Source organism: Euleptes europaea, chromosome 19, assembly GCF_029931775.1.
Source record: "Euleptes europaea isolate rEulEur1 chromosome 19, rEulEur1.hap1, whole genome shotgun sequence".
Lineage (NCBI taxonomy): Eukaryota > Metazoa > Chordata > Lepidosauria > Squamata > Sphaerodactylidae > Euleptes > Euleptes europaea.
This window is the reverse complement of record NC_079330.1, coordinates 30,488,131-30,507,813: the sequence shown is the minus strand read 5'-3', so window position 1 is coordinate 30,507,813 and position 19,683 is coordinate 30,488,131. Positions and strand designations below refer to the sequence as shown.

Below are 19,683 nucleotides of genomic sequence, written 5' to 3'. Positions count from 1 at the left end.
AAGGGCAAGGGGGACCTGGCCATTCTCCACGGCGGGGAGGGGGGGAGAGACAGCACTCCCGCTTGCCTGCTCTCTCGCGCTCTCTGTCTCTCTCTCTCAGGCATGCCGGCTCCGTAGTCCGGCTGCCGGCGCGAGCGGGTGCGAGAGCAGGGGCTCCGAACCAATTTCGGAGAGCCGCACTCAACGGGCCAAAGAGCCGCATGCGGCTCGGGAGCTGCAGTTTGCAGACCCCTGCACTAGGGCATGGAAAGTGTTTTCTGGTGTCCTGCAATGTTGGTGGACTGAAGTCTGCTGGGAGACTCACCCCATATGGCTGGGGAATTCGTAAGACGGTCGTAAGACGGTCCCCTTGCCTGTAACAGAGACAATCCCGCTGCATCAAGGATAACGCTGGTCCTGTCTTTATAGGGGCAATTAAATGCATTATGAAACGGAGCGGTGTCGTTAAACTGTGATCCCACTTCTGCGGATTATTTACAGGGCCCTTCTCGATATTTACATTTTGAATAAATGTGATCTAATTTTAGCTCTGTTATGGTTTTGGCTCCTTGGAAAAGGAATTTTGCCAGTGTGCAGGAGAGAATCGAGAATGTAAAGCCTTGGGGAAATCTTTGTTTAAATCTTCTGTGCAGAACTAGGGTTAACGGTCTTTCTAGTGTCTGTCAGAACATTTTAAATAAAACTTAGATGAGTGAGCCAGATATTTATACCTACCCTCTTCAATATAAAAATACCTACCCTCTTCAATATAAAAATACCTACCCTCTTCAATATACCTACCCTCTTCAATATAAAAAGTCCTCTATCCCCCTGAACTCATCACTTAAAAGACCACAGAGCTGCCAACAGATACATCTCTTCGATCTGTCCGCAAGGCCATGAGTTCAAGGCTGCTTGTGTTTAGTGAAAGTGAATTTTGGGGTCTGAAAAATGAACTAGTGCAGAGAACTCCTGCTGAACCTGCCTTGTTTGTTATTCTGGAGTAAGGATCCGGCCTGAACTAATCCACCACTTCAAAGCAGAGGGCCCTGGCTTTGTATATAGAACGTCATGGCGGAGTGGTGGGGGTGATAAGAGAAAATGGGGCAGGAGCGGGATGCCCTGGGAAAACGGGCTTGGGATGGGAAACGCTTTGATCTCTCCTATTCTTCTGAAGGCTAGATTCTTTTTTTCCGTTAAAGTTATTTTAAAAGGTCCGAGTTGGTATCTCTTGATTCACTGCCTCGTAGAAGGCTGTGTTGAATGTGGGGGGGGGGGGGCTAAATTTTTTTTTTTACCAAGGGAATTTAAAGTCTCTGTCACAAAAGGCAGATTCTGTATTGTGTGAGCTGTGACGGTTTGTGCACATCTTAAAATGCTGAGTTCTCTGTCTGGTTCCTGCTGCCCGTAATTTTATTAATATTTTCATTTAAAACATTTATAGGCTGCCTTTCCACCAATGTAGGGTCCCCAAGGTGGTGAATGATAAAACCTGAATACATGTTAAAATACGTATAGATAGGCTTGCCAGGTCCCCCCTCTCCTCTGGCAGGAGGTTTTTGGGGTGGAGGTGAGGCAAGATCGCGTGTGCACGCAGCCGCGCCAACATGATTGCGTCACTTCCGGTTTACACCTGGAAGTGCTGCATCGCAAGGGGCCCATGGCACCACGTCACTTCCAGTTTACACCTGGAAGGGGCCTTTACCACTCAAACTCCCAGTTTGAGTGGTAAACGGCCCATTGCGATGTGGCGCTTCCAGGTGTAAACCGGAAGTGACATGGTGCCGTGGCAGGTGCGCCTGCACGCGTTGCCCGCCGACCCTCAGCTGGTGGATTGGCGGGGATTTCCCACCACCTGGCACTTGGCAACCCTACGTATAGGTATATTTAAAACAATTTAAATAAACATAGGCACGTGATTGGGAGAGAGGGGATTGAGTGGGAAAAGATCATAAAACCTCACCTGTTGGGTTGCCGATCGCTCCCCCTCCCTCCCCCCGGCCTGCTTCTGCCCGCCAACCAGCTGAGAGTCGGTGGGCAGCAGAAGCGATTGCCTGCCTTAACCAGGCAGTTGGGAACCCCCGTTGCATATCCTGCACAATCTTCTTCTGGCTTCTGCAATTTCTATTGTCCAGACTATTTCAGGCCTGCTTTTTCTATCCTGAGGGCTAGAAACTTTGCATTAACTACCTTAACATCTGCAAGGAATAAAGATGGCTAATAAGTTTTTAAGTAAATACCTCCCCTTTTAAAATTAAAAAATGTAAATGCAATTCTTAGGATGTAGAGTTCTGCACCCAGTATGGACTTCTTGCAACTGTATGATGCATTATGAAACAGATTATTCATTGATATAGACAAAGGGGATATTGCTGTTGTAACGTTCTTGGGAACAAAAGTCTAGCACCTCAGTCTGGTATGAAATGCTTCAAGGCAATTTGCTTTCTTACAAAGTTAGTGCCAGTGCTCCTTTCTTTCTTCTTTGAAAAAGGCCAATATTTTATTCAGGCAGCCGACATTAACAGTAACAAAAGTTGGGATCAAATAACTAGTAAAACAGCAGCAACAACATGTCTGAGCCAGCCTCCTCGAATGTGCTTCAAAATAAAGCAGTCTTGAGATGGTTTGAAAGGCTGAGAGGAGAAATGGGCCCACCAAACCCTCCTAAGCTGGGAGTGCCACAATTAGGGCACTATCACCAAAAAGGCCCTGCTTCTCGTAGCTGTCAGCCTAAACTCTGAAGCTGAATGCAGCAAAGTTTGGAAGTGTTCCCTTAAGTTGTGGTATGCAAGTGCCATGGACATAGGGTACCCAAGCGCTTGGTGGTGGCAGGTAAAATCCCGCCAATCCATCGGGCTGCCTGCCGGCTACCTGAGGGCCAGCGGGCAACGCTTGCACACGCGCCCGTGCGACGCATCCACGTCACTTTCGGTTTTACCAGGAAGTGACGCAAACGCTCTAGCAAGAGCTCCCGCCGGTGGAGCAAAGAGCCCTGGTAAGCCTACATGGACACCTATTGGACAATGTCCATGCCATCACTGGTGATGTGCAATACAACTCCACCCCAGCTCCTGCTAAATCTCTGCCGCTTTTGTGAAAGAAAAAGTTAATGATAAAAAAAAAATCCTAAAACTTCTTAAGTTTGATGTTAGAGAGGTAAGACGTTTCGAAAAGAAATACATTGAATAAAAGCTGGTCCCTCTCAGCTGAGGCACAAGTTGACTAACAAGGCCGCTTTATGCCTGTACTTCTTCAGGAGTGGGACTTCTTCTGAGTAAACAAAGCAACAAGCTGAGAGCACCTAATCCCCCAGGGTTGCCAACCTCCAGATACTAGCTGGAGATCTCCTGCTATTACAACTGATCTCCAGCCGATAGAGATCAGTTCCCCTAAAGAAAATGGCCGCTTTGGCAATTGGACTTTATGGCATTGAAGTCCCTCCCCAAACCCCGCTCTCATTAGGCTGTGCCCCAAAAACCTCCCGCCGGTGGCAAAGAGGGACCTGGCAACCCTACCCCCCCCCCAGCAATGCACTGCAATTTCATGATTTTTAAAAAGAGGTTGCTTTCTTCCTTCCTTTCCAGAACACTGCCTCAGTTTTTAAAAAGACAAGATAAAAACTGTTCCATCAGCAATGCAACAGCCTCCAAAATGCATTTGGGGATAAGCACCACCAGTGCTGGATCTGGCCGAATATAGTGCTGAGAATATTTCCTCTTTCAGGGGGAATGGTTGTTCATCTGGAATGGCCCTAGGAATAAAACAGAGTCCTCTTCAGATTTTTCAGACTCTGTCTCTCAAGCTTAGACATACCTTCTCAGTGTACCCCGCTGCCCAGATAGTGTTGTGCAGTGGTTAGAACGTTGGACTAGGATCTGGGAGATTCCAGATTCAAATCCCCACTCTGCCATGGAAGCTTGTTGGGTGACCTTGGGCCAGTCACATACTCTCAGCCTAACCTACTTCACAGGGCTGTTGTGAGGATAAAACAGAGGAGAATGATGTAAGCCACTTTGGGTCCCCATTGGGGAGAAAAGCAGGGTATAAATGAATCAAATAAACAAATAAGAAAGGGAAGGAAGGAAGGAAGGAAGGAAGGAAGGAAGGAAGGAAGGAAGGAAGGAAGGAAGGAAGGAAGGAAGGAAGGAAGGAAGGAAGGAAGGAAGGAAGGGGCTTCTCAGATTCGCAAGAGGTCAGGCATTGAGATGGATCTCTGCATCCTTCTGTGTACCACATTCATTGGGAGGCTCTTCACATGTCTGAAATGTTGCCCTCGCTTGGTTTCCATATCTGCGGTCTATCCCGTCAAGCTCTTCCTGCCAATCCAAGCATGTTTCTTGAGAGTCAGCGTGGTGTAGTGGTTAAGAGTGGTGGATTCTAATCTGGAGAACCGGGTTTGATTCCCCACTCCTCCACATGAAGCCAGCTGGGTGACCTTGGGCTAGTCACAGTTCTCTCAGAACTCTCTAAGAAGAGCCAGAGTAGTGTAGTGGTTAAGAGCTGTGGACTCTAATCTGGAGAACTGGGTTCGATTTCCCACTCCTCCTCATGAGCGGCGGACTCTAAACTGGGTTGGTTTCCCCACATGAAGCCAGCTAGGTGATCTTGGGCTAATCAGAAAACAGAACCTTTATTGGCATTTACAGTAACAAAACGAACAGGTAAAGCAGCTCTTGGGCTAATCACCATTCTCTTAGAGCTCTCTCAGCCTCACCTACCTCAGGTGTCTGTTGCGAGGAGGGGAAGGGAAGGAGATTGTAAGCCAGTTTGATTCTCCTTAAAAGGTAGAGAAAGTCGGCATATAAAAACCAACTCTTCTTTTTCGTCTTCTTCTTGGTGGCCTTGGATTCTGCTGCCCGGCACTGGCACGACTGGTATTTTATTTGCTGGTAAACTGGCGTGGCTGAATTTTAAAAAAAAAACTAGAGAAAAGACCCAACGTGTTCCTTCCCAGCAGAGCACGATGATTAAAATCTGCTCCATCTCTGGGTGGACAGTGGACAGTTCCTGGCTTTGCTTCAATAACAGCCGAACTCCGCCAGGAATTGGGACTTCTGCGAGAAATAAAAGCCGATAAATAAAGGAGAACCCCCCTCCTACGTGGTTTCTCCTCTAGCAGTTCATTTAAAAGCCATCCAAAATGTGCCTGGGACAAACTGAACCAGGGAGGGATCACTTCATTAGCGGAGCAAATAAGTCAGCCACACATCATTGCTTAGCTATTTTAACCCTGGCCCTCTGGTTCCCTCCCTCTGATTTTCTTTGTGCTTGGCCACCAGTGGAGATTTCCAGGGCAGGGCTGCCAGATTTGATCTGATTGTGGCAGGAAAAGACGGTCCCAGAAAGAGCGGCATCAAGTCCAGAGCTGAGAGGACTACCCTGAAACTTGGTGACTGGGGTGGAACCCATTCGGCCCTGTCCTCTGTTCCCAAACTGTGCTCGAGGGAGCACTTGGTGCTCTGCGCAACATCTCCTAGTGCTCCGGGTAGAGACTGGAAAGAAAAATAAATTAAATAAATGTGACAAGATCTCAAAACTGTGAATTTTTGCTGCCAAGAACTACATGTGGGTTAAGTATCAAGTAGAAATTATTTAGCTTCTGCAGTGTGCTGTGAAGCAGTAACTATAAAGGGCTAGTCAATGTGACAGACTCAGAGTTTGCCACCTGACTAGGGCTGCCACCGGCGGGAGGTTCTTGGGGCGGAGCCTGAGGAGGGCGGGGTTTGTGGAGGGGAGGGACTTCAATGCCATAGAGTCCAATTGCCAAAGCGGCCATTTTCTCCAGGTGAACTGATCTCATTCGGCTGGAGATCAGTTGTAATAGCAGGAGATCTCCAGCTAGTACCTGGAAGTTGGCAACCCTACGTCTGACGCCCATCACATCGGCCCTGTTTATGTTTTTGGTTGCTTTTTGTGTGTATAGTGAAATTAGTGGAGAACATAAATTTTTTTGAATGAAACAAAACTTGATGTTTAACATGCCCAAATGCTTAAACTACTTTCTGTCATCAATACTACTGTCGTTTGGTTTGGTATATAGGTGCTGGGTGAAAATTAGTGCTCTGTGACGAATGTCTCTCCTGAAAAGTGCTCCATGACTCAGAAAGTTTGGGAGCCACTGCTCTAAAGGCAGTACCCATTGAAACTGGTTCGACAATAATGAATTCTCTCCCTCTACCCCCCACGCTAGGGTTGCCAGGTCTCTCTTCGCCATCGGTGGGAGGTTTTTGGGGTGTAGCCTGAGGAGGGCAGGGTTAGGGGTGGGGAGAGACTTCAATGCCATAGAGTCCAATTGCCAAAGCAGCCATTTTCTCTAGATCAGTGGTTCCCAACCTTTTTTTGACCAGGGACCACTAGGACTTTTTTGTTCGGTGCAGGGACCCCAAGGTTCAAAATAAAAATCCTGAGGATTTGAAAATAAACTTTAATCATAACTGTTAGTGAAACATTAAACTTAGAATAATATTTGAATATATTTTTTATAATAGAGAGCTTTTAATTGAAAATATTAATTTATTATGAGACACTGTCCTTCAGTGTGACTCCTCTGAAGATGCCTGCCACAGCTGCTGGCGAAACGTCAGGAAAGAAAATACCAAGACCACGGTTACACAGCCCGGATAACCTGCAAGAACCAATTTATTATGGGTTTTTAACTTTATTTCGCGGACCTTAATTTAGTTCTCGCGGACCCCTGGGGGTCCATGGACCCCTGGTTGGGAACCAGTGCTCTAGATGATCTGATCTCTACCGCAGTGGTTCCCAAACGTTTCGGGCCACCGCCCCCTTGGTTCCACAAACTCAACCCCAGCGCCCCCTACCCTATCCTATAAGAAGCATTATTCTAAATAGGGGTTTGCATGACTCACTAAAGAAGATAACAACAATAAAACTTCAAAACTTGTGACATACATAACAAGTTCCCCTGGAGAAAAGGGCCGCTTTGGCAATTAGACTCGGTGGCATTGAAGTCCCTCCCCTCCCCAAACCCCATCCTCCTCAGGAGGGCTGGGGATTGAACCTGGAGATCCTCTGCGTGACTAGCAGACGTTCTACCCCTGAAGCAGAGTGCCTCCCCAGCAAGGCATCAGCCGGTGATAGATTCAAACTGAGAACTGTCCCTGATTCAGATTCCATGCCTGCTATGTACTCAGTCAGGTAGCCTTAGGTAAGCTCCGTTTCTCTGAGCCTTAGTCTCTCTGCTCCATCTTTAGAAATCCTGGCCAACTCTGTCCTGCCTCACAGTGCTGTTGTAACGATTGCTGGGGACACATCCTGTGCTGTACAGATGTCATGGACTTAAACTGCTGTTTAATTTTACTGACGTCCATGTGCTAGGTACTGTATGGAAGTGATTCCCATGTGCCTGTTGTTCATTTTGAGGTCTTGTTCCTCGGTTACTACCGCTGAATGTGTGAGCCGGCTCTGTTGAGAAGAGATTGTCTTATTTATTTATTTATTTATTTATTTATTTGCTTCATTTGTTGTCTGTCTTTCTCACTGAGGCTCGAGGGAAATTACAACTAAAGCAATGCAGTAAGAACAGGATAATACATACGCAAAAAAAAAATCGTAGAGAACAGCACACTAGTACAGAGCATTACTGGAGTGGAGAACGGTGCAGTGGAGCATAGATCAAACAAAGTAAGAAAGCTGGATTACAAAATTAGAGGGCAATGTAAAATAAAGAATGGCAGGACGAAGGGGGTTCTGTCTTTCCGATTTGTGTCTCGTGGTGGCTAGGGGGAACCTAGCAACCCTACCTGGAAGGGATGTCACACCACTGTAGGAATTGCTCTATATGGTAAATGGTAATTGGTAAATGGTAAATGGTAAAATGGTAATTGCTCTATGGTAAATGGTGTCCCCCCATGCCCCCAACCTTCTGAACTCCTGTTGGTTGTCAGTGGCAACCCTAGGAAAAAAGGTGCATCTTTTTTTTGGGAAAGGCCTTTGAGAGGGATTTTAGAGGCGTACAGGCTGGTGACTTGAGAGCCAGCATGGTGTAGTGGTTAAGAGCGGTGGTTTGGAGTGGTGGAGTTCACCTGGAGAAAATGGCCTCTTTGGCAATTGGACTCTATGGCATTGAAGTCCCTCCCCTCCCCAAACCCAGGCCTCCTCAGGCTCCACCCCAAAAACCTCCTGCTGGTGGCTAAGAGGGACCTGGCCACCCTAGCTGGAATGCATTGGCTGTGACCAGCTCTCTCAGCTGATAATTCCTGGGGCTGGTATAAAACTGGGCTCCTCCTCCCACACTGTCGATCTGGGGCTCTACGATGGATGTGCAGTATACAGTTCCTATAGGTGGGATGCTGGAGTGGTTGGTTTTTTTTTTTGGGGGGGGGGAAGGTGATTGTGGATCCTGCAGTTTTTTGGGATGGGAAGGAGGGCAACTTACTTTCATTTATAGGCTACCATGTTAGGTGTTGCATGTTTTAGAGCTCATCAGAGGCTCCTTCAAGGAACGTTAGACTGTAACTTCATAAACGGCTTCTGGCAATCGACACTGATGTGTAGGGTTGCCAGCTCCGGATTGGGAAATACCTGGAGATTTTTGGGGTGGGATTTGGGGAGGGGAGGGACTTCAATGCCATAGAGTCCAATTGGCAAAGTGGCCATTTTCTCCAGGGGAACTGATCTCTATCGGCTGGAGATCAGTTGTTATAGCAGGAGATCTCCAGCTAGTACTTGGAGGTTGGCAACCCTACTGATGTGATTGAGATGAATGGAGGGCCCTGTGGCTTTAACAAAGCTCTTAGCAGTCCCAATCAACAGGTGAATGCTGGGAAGGAGTTTGTGATGAGGGAAACCTCACCTGTGGATTCCTGGCTGTTAAAGCAAAGGTTTAAAAGCAAGGGCCATAGCTTAGCACTCTAGCATGAGCTTTCCATGTACAAGATCCCCTGACATCTAGTAGGCTGCTTCTGAACATGGAGGTTCTGCTCTTGGCTGTCACAGCCATTGATCAACTTATCCTACTTTTAAAAAAGCCATAGCTGCATCTTGCGGCAATGAGTTCCAGATGCTGACAAAGTTACCATTGTTTGTTTTGAACATGCTGCCTACTGATTTCATTGACTGACACCTCACCCCCCCAAAAAAAATTCTAGGACATCTCTACATCACAAATCAAAAAAAAATTTTTTTACATATCTGTTTAACTGTCATGGCTTTTCCAAAGGGAAGCTTGGGAACTTGTAGCTTGGGGGTAGGGGGAGCTGGAGACCACAGAAAGATTCTTTTTAAAAAATTATATTTTCAAAACAACACAAAAAACATCAGACACAAAATACATAACAATCAGTACACACTACGCACAATACACGCAACCATACATTGACTAAATGAAACAATAAAGTCCTAATCTACTATTCAACATGCATTTCTCTGGGTGAATCTATATCATTTTGTACTGTCCATCTTACTCTCAATTGCAAATTACGGTAATGAAAAGCTCCTTAAAAAGGAAAAATACACCTATATATGTGTGTACACACATACAAACACACACACACACGCACTCATACAAGACTATTATTTCTATCGCGATATATTATTAAGCAATGTTGGACATTGAAGAAAGCTAATAGGAAGAAAGTAGATTCCTTTGAAATGTGGTGTTGAAGGAGTGTTACGAATACTGTGGACTGGCAAAAAACCAAAAACAAGTCAGTGGGTTTTAGATCAAATCAAGCCTGAACTGACCCTAGAGGCTAAAATGACTAAACTGAGGCTGTTGTATTTAGGTCACATTCTGAGAATGCAAGAGTCACTAGAAAAGACAATCATGCTAGGAAAAGTTGAGGGCAGCAGGAAAAGAGGAAAACCCAACAAGAGATGGATTGACTCAATAAAGGAAGCCACAGCCTTCAATTTGCAAGATCTGAGCAAGGCTGTCAAAAATAGGACATTTTGGAGGACGTTGATTCATAGGGTCGCCATGAGTCAGAAGTGATTTGACGGCACTTAACACACACACACACACACACACACACAGTGTTGTCTAGTTTACTCAAACAGAACATAAAAAAAAGATTCTTCATGTTGTTACATATATGCTAACTAATTTATATTATTCTTAACAGTCTTTAATCTGCATAGCAACTGTAACGAGAGCACAGAAAGATTCTTACTGACCTCGCAGAGTGACAGTTCCCATGGGACTTGCCACAATAGTTAAAACTGTTTTTAGACTGGTATAAGCACAGAAACTGAGAGAACCATTTCCTCTGCCTGAGACCCTGGAGAGCCGCTGCCAGTCTGAGTAGACAACACTGACATTGATGACCCGTGAGTCTGCTTTGGTATCAGGCAGCTCCATGTGCGTTCAAGGTCTGCACCTCTGCAGCTTGCCCGGAGGCCAACAACCCCATGTTTGCATTCCCGGCAAAAACAGGTGGGCAGTGTGGCTCTCAAGTAGCCGAGGCATGCGCCGTTCCCTCTCCCCGTTCCGTTCAATAAGCAAGGGAACCGCAACCGGAGAAAGACCCCTTATTGCAGCCCGCTCTTCCAAAGACTGGACAAAGGTTTGGCTGGCTGCGCAAGGCCTCCGCTGCTGCCAGCCAGGACTCTCTGGTTCCACAGGTATTGCATTCCAGCTGGGCGTGTTTTCTTTGGTCTCTCTCAACCTGGGTCTACCAAGGGGGAAGAGAAACATCCCACAAATTCCACTTCAATCCAACTCTTGCGACAACATTCGCTTTGGACACAGCCCTGCTTTTTTGGGAGCGGGCGGGTCATCATCCCTCCAAAAGAAATTCATGCCCCACTCCTCCACATCTCATTGCCCCAAACATTTTATTGAGAAGCCGGCGTTGGCCAAGAGGTTGGGAAATATGTTTTCATTAAGCAAATTAAACGGACGAGTCCCTGGCACTGCGCTGGCAGATGCCAAAAACCCAGCAGCTAATAATAATGATGAAATGGGGATGTGAAGCCAGAATTCTTTAACTCCGATGCCTGGCATTTTTCTTGGAAAAGGGCGCAGACAATTGGCAGGATCCGAGGGCTCTTGACCCTTCCGATTTTGTTGCAGCGAACGCTACCAAAGACTGCTAGGGAGCCATTTGCAAGCGAAGCAACACCTACGATCAGATGCAAGGTCTAATTTGTTATCCTTGAAGAATTTCAGCTTGTATATATTACGGGAGTGCTTTGGCTCCCTCTATTTATTTTAGAGGGCTATTCTAAAAAACATTATAAACTCAGACTTGTCTACTCGATATGAATTCCATATGCTAAAGCTTAATTTTAAATGCCATTAAAAAGCACTTAACATTTGCAGTATATCAGATCCCGGCTCCCTTAGCAGCCTGGATAGGCTACGGTTTGGAAAGCAGTTGCCGGTTTGTGGGGCGGCGGGGAGGTTGTTCGAGGGGGAAGACGAAAGGAGCCCTTCAGAAGTCGGGGGTCATAAATATCCTTGCAGAATCTTCCAGTGCCGCGTTAGAAATTATGCTGAACAAACGTCTGTCGTACTTTTCTTTTCTTTTTTTAGTTTTCACTGGGGAGCGTGATTCTTTTTTTCTTTTCTTTTTTAAGGCCCAATTTAAAATAACAAAACAAAAAGGAAAGAAACATTTGGCCTGGACGTTGGATTCCTTCGGTAGCGTCCCCCTTCCCGCCCCCCGTCTGAAAGTGTGAATTAGTCTGTGTACTTGCAAACGGAAATATCCTACCGTATTTATTCAGGTGCTTCCCCGTGTCCAGGGTTAAGCGGAGTGCAAGGCTGATGAATGGAAATCAAAGATGGCTGTGGGTCCACCGGCCCCCTTTTCGAGCCCAAACTAATTACATGGTAAACACCTGGAATTTATGCAGGGTGGCAGAAAGGCTTGATTCAAAGGGCTCCTGAAAGGAACCCATTTTGTGGACTCCTGCCCGGGCGGTTACAAAATGGCGGCTCGGACAACAACGATTGTTCGGACCCCTCAGACCGCAGTTCTTCGGTCTCTGGGTCCTCTTCTCTTATTAGTCTACCAATATCGATATTTTTTGTGTGGAGATTGATAATGGGCGAAAACGCACGGTCGCTTTAGCCTCCTTTCTTCCCTGTTCCAGCCAGGATTCAGCCAGGATCGAACGCAGAAATGAAATGTATTCATTGGTAGATTGGTATTCATTGGAAATGTATTTAAATTGGTACATGTGATACTGGCTGGATCCTGGCTGGAACAGGGAAGAAAGGCTAAAGCGACCGTGCGATTGCGCCCCATGTCTATGTAACGTCTGCAGGAGCGTGTCCCAAGGAATCCAAAATGGCTGACAGAAAATGACCGAGAAGCATCCTGGCCGGAACAGGGAAGAAAGGAGGCTCAAGCGACCGTGCGTTTGCGCCCAATGTTAGGCCCAAGTGGGTTTTCACGGGCAACCGTATCGTTCTTTTTTGAGATACATTTGTGTATCTGTAGGGGCTGTGTGTGTGTGCGTGTTTGTGTGTGTTTTCGAGGAAGGGAACCGGGAAGAACGATCCGCTGTGAGGGAAATTAATATGGTTTCTGTTGGCCATCTGGTTTCTGGAGGGAGGTGAGGGGGAGAAAGAAATGTATTTAAATTGGTACATGTGATACTATGGGCGGATCGAACCAGCCAGGATCGAACGCACGGATGCCTTTCCAGCCACCATCCTGTCCCCAAAGCAGAAGAAAGATGTTCACATCCCATGAGATGTTCGTGTGCTTAGTTTATCATTTAGGACAAACACTTGTTTATCGGTCTTTTGCATTTATATTCTGCCCTCCTTCCAAGGAGACTGGGGGATTGGGTTGTCAACCTCCAGGAACTAGCCGGTAGGGTTGGCAGGTCCCTCCTCGCCACCGGCAGGAGGTTTTGGGAGCAGATCCTGAGGAGGGCGGGGTTTGGGGAGGAGAGGGACTTCAATGCCATAAAGTCCAATTGGCAAAGTGGCCATTTTCTCCAGGGGAACTGATCTCTATCGGCTGGAGATCATTTGTAAGAGCAGGAGATCTCCAGCTAGTACCTGGAGGTTGGCAACCCTACTAGCCGGAGATCTGCTGTTACAACTGATCTCCAGCTGATAGAGATCAGTTCCCCTGGAGAAAACGGCCGCTTTGACAAATTGGACTCTATGGCATTGAAGTCCCTCCCCTCCCCAAACCCCACCCTCCACAGGCTCCGCCCCAAAAACCTCCTGCTGGTGGTGAAGAGGGACCTGGCAACCCTACTGAGGGAACCATCCATGGCTCTTCCACCTCCCCTTTTTCTTTACAACAACCCTGTGAGGTAGCATAGACTGAAAGAATGAAAGAACGTGAGCTTCATGGCTTAGCAGGTATCTGAGCCCAAGGACGAAAACGCACGGTCGCTTTAGCCTTCTTTATTCCCTGTTTCAGCCAGGATTGAACGCAGTTCGGCAAAAACGCATGCGTTCGATCCTGGCTGAAACCTGGGTGGAACAGGAAAGAAAGGAGGCTAAAGCGACTGTGCATTTTTGCCCTATGTCTATGTAACGTCTGCAGGAGCGTGTCCCAAGGAATCCAAAATGGCTGACCGAAAATGACCGAGAAGCATCCATTTGTTCTTTAGTGGATAGCGATGCTGCCTTTCCATTTTTTAAAAGATGCCCATTAGAGGCTTACAAATGATAACTTAGTGGGTTCCTTTCATCATATTTGGTGGCTATGTGAGAAGGCAAAGAACTTTTGGGATAGGGTTGATAACGAATTAAGGTTGATACTACAACACAACAGCCCGAAAACACCGGAGATGATGCTATTAAGTATAATACCGGATACCATAGTGACTCAGAGATCGTTTTTGATGTACGCCACTACAGCTGCTAAATTGGTTTACGCTAAGAAATGGAAAATGACCGAGATACCAAATAAGACTGAGCGGATAGATAAAAGGATGGAACTAGCTGAAATGGCAAAACTTACAGCATTAATAAATCAAAAAGAAGACATTGGATTTGTGGCAGAATGGGAGGCATGGACCAAATACTGTATGGATGAATTTAATTGTGATATTAAGGGATATATTTTGATCTAATTCAGATATGTTGAAATAATTAAGAAAAGATATGAATTCATTATATCTATAAGTAAATTATATGGGTGATTTAATGGCCCAGGCTAGCCTGATCTGGTCAGATCTCAGAAGCTAAGCAGGGTCAGCCCTGGTTAGTATTTGGATGGGGGACCACCAAGGAAGACCAGGGTTGCTGTGCACTGGCAAACCACCTCTGTAGTCTCTTGCCATGAAAACCCCAAAAGGGGTCGCCATAAGTCGGCTGCGACTTGAAGGCACTTTACACACACACACACAATTGTGATATTAAATTTAATTGTGATATTAAGGGATATATTTTGGTCTAATTCAGATATGCTGAAATAATTAAGGAAAAGATATGAATTCATTATATCTATAAGTAAATTATATGGGTGATTTATTACTGAGAATTAGACAATAGATACAAAGAGAGCACCAATGATAATAAAGAGACAGAGGAGGGGAGAGGGGAAGTTAAAGATATACATGTTAGTTATGATAAGAAAAAGTTTGTTACATTGTATAATTTGTTAATGGATATTTGTAATCAAATATGAACAAATTTGGAAAAATAATAAAAAATTTATTTAAAAAAACCCAAAAACAAATGATAACTTAGAATATGTGTGTGTGTGTGTGTAAAGTGCCGTCAAGTTGCAGCTGACTTATGGCGACCCCTTTTTGGGGTTTTCATGGCCAGAGACTAACAGAGGTGGTTTGCCAGTGCCTTCCTCTGCACAGCAACCCTGGCATCCCTTGGTGGTCTCCCATCCAAATACTAACCAGGGCTGACCCTGCTTAGCTTCTGAGATCTGACCAGATCAGGCTAGCCTGGGCCATCCAGGTCAGGGCAACTTAGAATATAGTGTTCATTAAAACCTTAGGCATAGATAACACATTTGTGACCAGAAGGGGTTGGGAATTTTCTAGAGGCAAAATGGAAGGGAGAAAGAAAAGCGGAAGCCGGGGCCACGTGAAAAGGGAGAGAGTCAGCTGGGACTTTAAATCTTACCCTGGCCATGAGCTTGCTTAGGGTTGCCAGGTCCCTCTTTGCCACCCTAAGCTTGCTCCATGCCATTCTCTCAAATTGTGTCTTCAGGCTGGGGATATACAGCCCTTCCGTTGAGCCTGAATCCCACCTTCTGCAAAGATCTCTCCCTCTGCACCCATAAATTGTATCTTCGGGTGCTAGGGCTGCCATCTTTTTGGACTGGCTAGGCTCCTGCGCCTTTGAAAGCTGCATGATGGGCTGGGCGTTTGACAAGCAAAGCTTTCCCATCACTGCATTTCCATATTGGAATTTGCTTCACCGGTTGGATTTCCACAGCACCTGCTGCTGGACGGTCCATCGCCTCTGGATGCCAGGTGTTGTTTCATTTAGCTGTCATTACTGAAAGCCATTGATGGATCTCTCCTCTATGAATTTTCTAAAGCTTTTTTTAAAAAGCCATCAAAGCCAACAATACTCCTTGTGGCAATGAGTTCCATCAGTTAATTTTCCATTGTGTGATGAAGCACTTACTTTTGCCAGGCCTGAACCACCGGTTTGGTTGGCTTTTTAGAGTTCTCTGCCGTGGAAGCTTGCTGGGTGATCTTGGGACGGTCACATACTCTCAGCCTAGCCTTCCTCACGGGGTTGTTGTTAGGATAAAACAGAGGAGAGGAGAATGACGTTAGCTGCTTAGGGTCCCCAACTGGAGACAAAGGCAGGGTGTAAATGAAGTAAATAAATAAACAGTATGTGCATGCAATATATCCATGGCAAAAAGATGTTTCCTCATCATGTTTGGTTTAGAGCAGGGATGTCAAACTCGTTTGTTATGAGGACCGGATATGACATAAATGCCTCGCCAGCCCAGATTGGCAGTGGGGGTGTGTGGCTGCCTCAGCTGGCGAGCCTGCAGCAAGCTTGCCAGGCCAGACTGGCACTGGGGGGTGTCTGCCTTGGCTGGTGAGTCACACAGTGGGCTTGCCAGCCCAGATGGAGAATGAGGGCGGGCGTGGGGTTGCCAGGTCTCTCTTCGCCACCGGCGGGAGGGTTTTGGGGCGGAGACTGAGGAGGGCGGGGTTTGGGGAGGGGAGGGACTTCAATGCCGTAGAGTCCAATAGCCAAAGCGGCCATTTTCTCCAGGGGAACTGATGGCTATCAGCTGGAGATCAGTGGTAATTGCAGGAGACCTCCAGCTAGTACCTGGAGGTTGGCAACCCTAGGTGGGGGTGGCTTCCTTGGCTGGTAAGCCCAGCCCATACATCGGCCTCCCCAGCAGCTCCCGACTTCGGGGCGGGTGATGTCCTATGTCCTGGGCTGGAGCCCCTGTCCTCTGATCCCCAGAACAGGGGAGGGGGTGGCTGCCTCGGCTTGTGGGCTGGATAACAGCACTCATAGGGCCGGATCTGGCCCACGGGCATTGTCTTCGACACCCTTGGTTTCGAGCGTGTGCCATGATTCTTGACAGCAGTACGTCTGTCTCCCAAGTAATGCATTAATCTCTTTCTCTTTCCTTTCCATAAGGAGGATGTTTCCAAGTTACAAAGTTAAAGTCACAGGAATGAACCCGAAAACCAAATACATCTTGTTGATCGATATTGTCCCCGCGGATGACCATCGATACAAATTTTGCGACAACAAATGGTAAGGGGATGCATGCTGGTGTAAGGATGAGCGATAAAGATAAATGTTTCCTCGCTGACTGGTGCTGCGTCCATGTAGTGCAATCCCAATCAGGTTCTGTTGCATACAACTAGAAGAGGGGGGAAATCCTCTTCCCCCAAAACCTCCATCCTCGTTTCAGAATCTTGCAGACTGCAAAGGCTGGTACAGGCTATGCAGCCATGAAGGAAGATCAGATTGGCTTTGAAGGAAACTGCCCATGCCATTCACTGCTGCCATGAATAGGGTTGCCAACCTCCAGGTACTAGCTGGAGATCTCCTGCTATTACAACTGATCTCCAGCCAATAGAGATCAGTTCCTCTAGAGAAAATGGCCGCTTTGGCAATTGGACTCTATGGCATTGAAGTCCCTCCCCTCCCCAAACTCCGCCCTTCTCAGGCGCCGCCCCAAAATCCTCCCGTCATTAGCGAAGAGGGACCTGGCAGCCCTAGCCATCAAGGATTGCCATGGTGGGTCATCTGCTGAGGTCCCCAGTCTTGCAGGGGACCACCACTGACCAGAGATCCTTGGTCCATCTGCTCCTACTAGAGAGGGAAGATCACCTCAGAAAGTAGCATTGCCAACCTCCTGGTGGGGCCTGGAGATCTCCCAGAATTGCAGCTGATTTCCAGACTATAGAGATCAGTTCCCTTGGAAAAAATGGCTGCCTAGGAGGGTAGAATCAGGCATTGTATCTATGCTGAGCTCCTCCCTTCCCTCGGTTCCACCCCCAAAGCTCCAGGAATTCCTCAGGGTTGGCATAACCCTTAGCGTTGCCAGGTGGGTGGTTTCAACGTGCAATCGTCCACCAATCCACCTGGCTGCTCTGGAGCATCGATTGCACGCTAGGGTTGCCAGGTCCCTCTTTGCAACTAGTGGGAGGGTTTTGGGACAGAGCCTGATGAGGGTGGGGTTTGGGGAGGGGAGGGACCTCAATGCCATAGAGTCCAATTGCCAAAGCGGCCATTTTCTCCAGGTGAATTGATCTGTATTGGCTGGAGATCAGTTGTAATAACAGGATAGGAGATATCCAGCTAATACCTGGAGGTTGGCAACCCTGTTGCACGTGCACACACCTGACACAGTCATGTCACTGCTGGGTTTAACCCTGGAAGTGCGGCATTGCCGCAGCTGCTTTAGCACACAAACCCCCAAAACACTGGCGTCAGGCGCAGCTGCATGCGTGTGATCGCCCCAGCCCCAGCCCCCAAAACCTCCTGCTGATGGAGAGGGGGGACCTGGTAACCCTAATGACCCTGATTTTACAGGAACCCTTGGGACAGTTTCTAATTTTACAGTAGAGTACAGTACTCAGTAGTCTGGAGATCAGCTGAAATTCCAGGAGATTTCCAGGTAGGGTTGCCAGGTCCCTCTTTGCCATTGGCGGGAGGATTTTGGGGTGGAGCCTGATAAGGGCGGGGTTTGGAGAGAGGAGGGACTTCCATGCCATAGAATCCAATTGCCAAAGCAGCCATTTTCTCTAGGTGAACTGATCTCTATCAGCTGGAGATCAGTTGGAATAGCAGGAGATCTCCAACTAGTACCTGGAGGTTGGCAATCCTATTGCAAGGCCCCACCTGACTGTTGGCAGCCCCACCCAGTGATGGGTGGATAGCAACAAGCAACCATGCTGAAATCTTTCTGAAGCAGGCATCCAAGTGTTACAAATCTGCTGCACAAATCTAGTCTCAGCTCTTCCTCCTAAGGTTGCCAGGTCCCTCTTCACTACTGGTGGGAGGTTTTGGAGGCGGAGCCTGAGGAGAGCGGGGCTTGGGGAGGGACTTCAATGCCGTAGAGTCCAATTTGCCAAAGCGGCCATTTTCTCCAGGGGAACTGATCTCTATCAGCTGGAGATCAGTTGTAACAGCAGGAGATCTCCAGCTAGTACTTGGAGGTTGGCAACCCTTCTTCCTCCTTTCTTACATGCTGCAATTAATTTATTGTGATTTACCACTGCCTGTCCTCCAAGGAGATTATGGTGGTGCACATGATTCTTCCCTCCACTGTTTTATCGAACAGCCCTGTGAGGTAGGTATGTTTGAGATTGATTAGTCCAAGGTCATCCAGTGAGTTTCATGGCACAGTAGGAACTTGAACTCAGGGCCAATCCAACATTCTAACAATGGCTAAAACACCCTGGCTCTCATATGATGCTGAAATGGAAGCTAAGGCAGAAGAGAAGCCTAGGCGGGGTCTGGCCTGGGCTGGGAGACAGTCATAGAATATAATTTTCAGTCCTAAACTGGGTGTAAGTTCTATGATATAGCAGCGTCCATTGCATTTTACCATTAAAATGTTCCGATGATGATATTTTTACAAAATGGTTTGTTGAAGTGTTTTTAAAAATGGTTTTTAAAAATTTATTTGTAAGTCTCCTGGGGGCTATAAACTGGATAGGAACACTGAAGGTTTTCTACCTCAGAATTGTGTTTGGAGTAAAGTAGAAAGGCTTTCCCAATGATTATTTCCAAATGATTATTAGAACTGTGACTGGAAGGTGCGGGGCCTTTTCAACTGTAGCCCCAAAACTGCAACAACCTTCTGATTAAGTTTACCAATGCCCTCTGCTAGTCCTCCTTTAAATACAAGGCCTTTTGTGTGTGTGGCAATTTGGTATTTGAAAAAGGAATGTTGAAAATCCTTGGCTTTTTTGTCTTTTCTGTTAAAATGTGCTACTATTCCCTGGTTTTATAAATTGACTTGTGTACATGGTTTTGCAAGCTCCTTTGAAAGATGGGAGAAGTGGGATAGTGAGGCAGTAATATGCAGTGGTTAGAGTCTCGAGTAGGGAGACTTTGGGGGCAAAAACGCACGGTCGCTTTAGCCTCCTTTATTCCCTGTTTCAGCCAGGTTTCAGCCAGGATCGAACGCATGCGTTTTTGCCGAACTGCGTTCAATCCTGGCTGAAACAGGGAATAAAGAAGGCTAAAGCGACCGTGCGTTTTCGCCCTTGGGCTCAGATACCTGCTAAGCCATGAAGCTCACTTTCTTTCATTCTTTCAGTCTATGCTACCTCACAGGGTTGTTGTAAAGAAAAAGGGGA

The 19,683-nt window shown here is 46.9% G+C and overlaps 1 protein-coding gene across 1 annotated transcript in view; it reads left to right on the top strand.

Moving 5' to 3' along the window:
* The window catches only part of TBX4 (T-box transcription factor 4), a 99,482-nt gene that overhangs the window by 30,905 nt on the left and 48,894 nt on the right, over positions 1-19,683 (top strand). The window contains exon 4 of the mRNA XM_056865248.1: positions 16,502-16,621. Within this exon, the coding sequence (XP_056721226.1) occupies positions 16,502-16,621 (120 nt within the window). The remainder of the gene's footprint in view (positions 1-16,501; positions 16,622-19,683) is intronic.